The 6144-nt window shown below is 43.6% G+C and overlaps 1 protein-coding gene across 1 annotated transcript in view; it reads right to left on the bottom strand.

Annotated features, from left to right (window-relative positions):
- Window positions 1-5590, bottom strand: part of LOC109227847 (RNA-directed DNA polymerase homolog) — a 13783-nt gene extending 8193 nt beyond the window's left edge. Inside the window, exon 1 of the mRNA XM_019393040.1 lies at window positions 5171-5590. Coding sequence (XP_019248585.1) covers window positions 5171-5590 — 420 coding nt within the window. The remainder of the gene's footprint in view (window positions 1-5170) is intronic.

The raw sequence follows: 6144 nt of genomic DNA, 5'->3' as shown, positions 1-6144 counted from the left end.
TATAAAAGGCAGTGTATACTGCCTTGATTCACAAGTTTTGAGCAGACCTCCAAAGAACTCTACCTCCAAAAATTTTCTACTCTAATCTCCAGATACTGAATTTGAAAATTCAAATATTCAAAAATCCAAAAACAATAGAAAACCTTCAAAAATAAAAAAAAGTACTGCTCCATTAAGAATTTTTGAATAATTTCAGCTCTTAGATAGTGATTCACATTTCCTAGTCTAATACTAGGCTGCTGGAGTTTCAGTTCATTTACTGAGTTGTTTTCAAGTGAATTTAGACTCATATAAGCTAATTTTGGTCAAGTGTTGGTCTATTCAAGTTGTGTTGATTGATTTGGTACTATTCAAGCTGTTTCGACTGGGTTTTGTGTTTGATTTGGTGTGAAATTTCTTCTGAGTCATTTGACATCATCTACTGGGTTGATTCACTACTGATTTCGCTGCTGGAAATTGTTACTGCTGCTGATTCTCTTCTTCTGTTCATTTCGACTTGATTTTCAGGTACACATTTGAATTTGCCCTGATGTAACCTTCAGCTGGAATGAAATGAAGTCATATTTCAAATTTTTGCTCCTGTTATAACATGACTGGAATGTGTAATAATAGTTGTCACACTAGTTGGATCATGATGTAATGATAGTTGACTATAGGTTAGATTTGTAGTTTACTTTCGACTAGAATGTGTTTAATTGGACTGTAATTGGACTGTGGACTGTTATTTGATCGACTACGGATGCTTAAGTTAGTATATTGATTAAAATGAAGTTAGTTGTCACATTAGTTGCTAGACTAGAATAGGAGTCAGTTGTTTTCATTGTTCCATTTATACTTGTTCGTAGGACTTACTGGATTGTTAAACTAGTCTGGCCAGAATTGTTAGACTGTGTGCGATTAGTGCTAAATATTAGCTCGTACCAACGGCTAGTTCAGGCAATATTACATCAGCGGAATTTAGAGGGAAAGTGTAAATAGTGCTGGAATTTGAGCTAGGAAACAATTTAAAACTGGAAAATTATTCACTTAATGTTGTTTTGTTGTGTAGTTCAATATTCGAAGTAGGACTACTAGCTGAAACAAGAAATAACGTTTTCTCATTAATGAGTTGATATGAGTTGTGATTAAAATCATTGTATTCAGTTTGTTTTCCACCTAGTGGTATTTAGGAATTCACCAGCAGTTAAATAAGCGAAATAATTTGAGTATTAATTTGGGAAGCTGAGTGATCAGTATTTCATCAATTTGAGTAGCACCTTGAATAATTTGGAAAGGTTCAGTGATTATTTGTCTAATTCGAATTGAGGTTGGGCCTGGTTAATGACCAGAAATAGACAGTCCATTTCAGGGCAGTTTGTGCCTCAGTGTTTTGCAGACAGCCTAGATCCTGTCCAGGTCATATGTCCACTTGGACCTTGGCCTAACGCATGGCTGGCCTGCCCTTGTGCACTTGGGCCTTTAGATGTAAGCAGGCTGTGTTCAAGGCCCAAGTTGGATGAAGATTTGAATTTATATGAGCTCATAGGCCCTAAATATAGTAGCTTTTAAACAATAATAAATAATTACGGTTTCTTCTTTTATTATTAGAGACAAAGTAAAATAGAAAATCATAGTTACATTAGGATTGGCCTCAAAATAAAAATGAGACGAGCCTCGCCGAACAAAACATATATTGCGGGGCCTTCAATAAATGGTTGAATTAAAATACCTAGACTTCGGGATGGGTCGTTTAGCGAATTTCACGGCCCTCCCCAAAGATAATAACGCGTTAGTCACTTTAAGCGCGTTTTTAATAATCTTACTTTGTTAAATACGGGTACACATTTATGTGACCCAAATCCAATTCTCAACAAAGTCGAAACATGTCAAAAATTGCGGGTGCATTTATGTGACGCGATTCGAGATATGTTTTCACGATGTTGCAATTCTCTCAAAATAATAATAATAAAAGCGGTTCAAAGTTAAAAGCACATAGATTAAAACATGTACTAAAATCAAATAAATAAGCCAAATGTGACAGTTGAGCGACCGTGCTAGAACCACGGAACTCGGGAATGCGTAACACCTTCTCCCGGGTTAACAGAATTCCTTACTCAGGTTTCTGGCTCGCGGACTGTTAAACAGAGTCATAATTTCCTCGGTTCGGGATTCAACCGGTGACTTGGGACACCATTAATCTCCCAAGTGGCGACTCTGAAATCTTAATAATAAATCCCTTTCCGATTGTCCTTTAAGTGGAAAAACTCCTTTACACCCCTGCGGGTGTAGGTAAAAAGGAGGTGTGACACCCGGGACCTCAACCAAAATACGAACAAGTCATATACCACTATCCAAACTTATACCAATCCTTAAAACATCTAAAACAACATCGAAACATCGAATTAACATCGGATTCAAGCCTAAGAACTTCAAAAACTCTCGAATTACGCTTTCGATCAAAAAGTCTATCAAACCTCGTCCGAATGACCTGAAATTTTGCACACACGTCACATTCAACACTACGGAGCTACTCCAACTTACAGAATTCCATTCCGACCCCGATATCAAAATCTCACTATCGAACCGGAAACTTCAAAAATTCAACTTTCGGCATTTCAATCCTAAATAAGCTACGGACCTCTAAAACACAATCCGAACACGCTCCTAAAACCCGAAATCACCCCACGGAGCTAACGGAACCAACGGAATTCCATTCCGAGGCCGTCTTCACACTGTTCTGACTACGGTCCAAAGTCTAAAACTTAAACTCTCATTTAGGGACTAAGTGTCCCAAAACTCTCCGAAACTCCAAATAAATCCTCCTGGCAACTCACAATAGCAGAAACAAACACGGGGAATGCAGTTAATAGGGGATCAGGGCATAAATTCTCAAAACGACCGGCCGGGTCGTTACATCCTCCCACACTTGAACATTCGTTCGTCCTCGAACGAGCATAGAGACATACCTGAATTAGTGAAAAGATGAGGGTAACGGCTGCGCATATCCTGCTCGGTCTCCCAAGTCGCCTCCTCGACCGGCTGACCCCGCCACCGAACCTTCGCTGATGCAATGTTCTTTGATCTCAGCTTTTGAATCTGCCTGTCCAATATCGCCACTAGCTCCTCAACATAAGATACATCCTTGTCCAACTGGACTGAACTGAAATCCAACACGTGCGATGGATCACCGCGATACCTCCGGAGCATCGAAACATGAAATGCCGGATGAACTCCTGCCAAGCTGGGAGGTAAGGCAACCTCCCCAACACGCCTCAGTATCTCAAAAGGGCCAATAAACCTCGGACTCAACTTCCCCTTCTTCCTAAATCTCATAACGCCCTTCATAGGCGAAACCCGAAGCAGAACCCGCTCTCCAACCATGTAGGAAACATCACGAACCTTCCGGTCCGCGTAACTCTTCTGTCTGGACTGGGCTGTGTGAAGTCTATCCTGAATCACCTTAACCTTTTCCAAAGCATCCTGAACCAAGTCTGTGCCCAAAAATCTAGCCTCACCCGGCTCAAACCAACCCACCGGGGATCTACACCGCCTACCATACAAAGACTCATACGGTGCCATCTGAATGCTGGACTGATAACTGTTGTTGTAGGAAAACTCCGCCAATGGCAAGAACTGATCCCAAGACCCTCCAAACTCAATCACACACGCACGAAGCATATCCTCAAGAATCTGAATAGTGCGCTCGGACTGTCCGTCCGTCTGAGGGTGAAATGCTGTGCTCAACTCCACCCGAGTGCCTAACTCGTGCTGTATGGCCCTCCAGAACCGTGATGTGAACTGAGTACCCCTATCTGAAATGATGGAAACTGGAATATCATGCAGACGGACAAGCTCCCGGATATAAATCTCCTCCAACCGCTCCGAAGAATAGGTAGTACTCACAGGAATGAAATGCGCGGACTTGGTCAGCCGATCCACAATCACCCAAATGGCATCGAACTTCCTCGAAGTCCGTGGGAGCCCAACTAAAAAGTCCATGGCGATCCGCTCCCACTTCCACTCCGGAATCTCTATCCGCTGAAGCAATCCACCCGGTCTCTGGTGCTCATACTTCACCTGCTGACAATTAAGGCACCGCGCTACAAACCCAACTATATCTTTCTTCATCCGCCTCCACCAATAGTGCTATCTCAAATCCTGGTACATCTTCGCGGCACCCGGATGGATGGAGTACCGCGAACTGTGGGCCTCCTCTAGAATCAACTCTCGAAGCCCATCAACATTGGGTACACAAACTCGACCCTTCATCCTCAATACCCCGTCATCACCAATGGTCACATCTCTGGCATCGCCATGCAAAACCTTGTCCTTGAGGACAAGTAAATGAGGGTCATCAAACTAGCGCTCCCGGATACGATCAAACAAGGAAGACCGAGAGACCACGCAAGCTAGAACCCGACTGGGCTCTGAAAGATCCAATCTCACAAACTGGCTGGCTAAGGCCTGAACATCCATCGTCATGGGCCTCTCTGCTGCTGGTAAATAAGCTAAACTCCCCAAACTCTCTGCTCGGCGGCTCAAAGCATCGGCCAACACATTGGCCTTGCTCAGGTGATACAAAATAGTGATATCATAGTCCTTCAGCAGCTCTAGCCATCTCCTCTGACACAAATTAAGGTCCTTCTGCTTGAACAGATGCTGCAAACTCCGGTGATCAGTATAAATCTCACAAGGCACACCGTACGAAATAATGACGCCAGATCTTCAAGGCGTGAACAATAGCAGCTAACTCGAGATCATGGACAGGATAATTCTTCTCATGAACCTTCAACTGTCTGGACGCGTAGGCAATCACCCTACCGCCCTGCATCAATACCTCTCCAAGGCCAACCCTCGAGGCATCACAATAGACAGTATAAGACTCCGAACAGGTAGGCAATATCAAAACTGGGGCTGTAGTCAAAGCTGTCTTGAGCTCCTGAAAGCTCTCCTCACACTCTTCCGTCCACTGGAACGGAGCACCCTTCTGGGTCAGCCTGGTCATAGGTGCTGCAATAGATGAAAACCCCTGAACAAATCGACGGTAATAACCCGCCAAGCCAAGAAAACTGCGGATCTCTGTAGCTAAGGATGGTCTGGGCCAACTCTCCACTGCTTCCACTTTCTTCGGATCCACCCTTATCCCTTCACTAGATACCACGTGACCCAAGAATGCCACGGAATCCAACCAGAACTCACATTTCGAGAACTTAGCATATAATTTCTTCTCCCTCAAAGTATGGAGCACTGTCCTCAGGTGCTGCTCATGATCTTCCCGACTTCGGGAATATACCCGAATGTCATCAATAAAGACAATAACGAATGAGTCAAGATATGGCTGGAATACACTGTACATCAAATGCATGAAGGCTGCTGGGGCATTAGTCAGCCCAAATGACATAACAAGGAACTCGTAATGACCATACCGAGTCCTGAAGGCAGTCTTCGGGATATCTGGCTCCCGAATCTTCAACTGATGATAGCCTGAACGCAAGTCAATCTTAGAAAAAACACAAGCACCCTGTAACTGATCAAACAGGTCATCAATACGGGGCAAAGGATAATGGTTCTTCATTGTAACCTTGTTCAATTGGCGATAATCAATGCACATACGCACAGAACCATCCTTCTTCTTCACAAATAAGACCGGAGCACCCCAAGGTGATACAGTGGGCCGAATGAAACCCTTATCAAGTAATTCTTGTAACTGCTCCTTCAACTCCTTCAACTCAGGAGGAGCCATGCGGTACGGAGGAATAGAAATGGGCTGAGTGCCCGACAGCAAATTAATGCCAAAATCAATATCTCTATCGGGCGACATGCCTAGAAGGTCGGCTGGAAACACATCAGGAAAATCCCGTACTACTGGGAGTGAATCAACTGCAGGGGTATCAATACTGACATCTCTCACATAAGCTAGATACGCGTCACACTCCTTCTCAACCATACGCTGAGCTTTAAGGAATGAAATAACTCTACTAGAAGTATGATCTAAGGTACCCCTCCACTCTACTCGCGGTACACCTGGCATAGCTAGCGTCACGATTTTTGCGTGACAATCAAGAATAGCATAATAGGGCAAAAACCAGTCCATGCCCAGAATAACATCAAAGTATACCATGCTGAGCAATAACAAATCGGCTATGGTCTCAAAACCACTAAGAG

Source organism: Nicotiana attenuata, chromosome 6 (assembly GCF_001879085.1).
Source record: "Nicotiana attenuata strain UT chromosome 6, NIATTr2, whole genome shotgun sequence".
Taxonomy (NCBI): Eukaryota; Viridiplantae; Streptophyta; class Magnoliopsida; order Solanales; family Solanaceae; genus Nicotiana; species Nicotiana attenuata.
The sequence above is the reverse complement of the archived record's forward strand: the minus strand, read 5'-3'. Positions and strand labels throughout refer to the sequence as shown.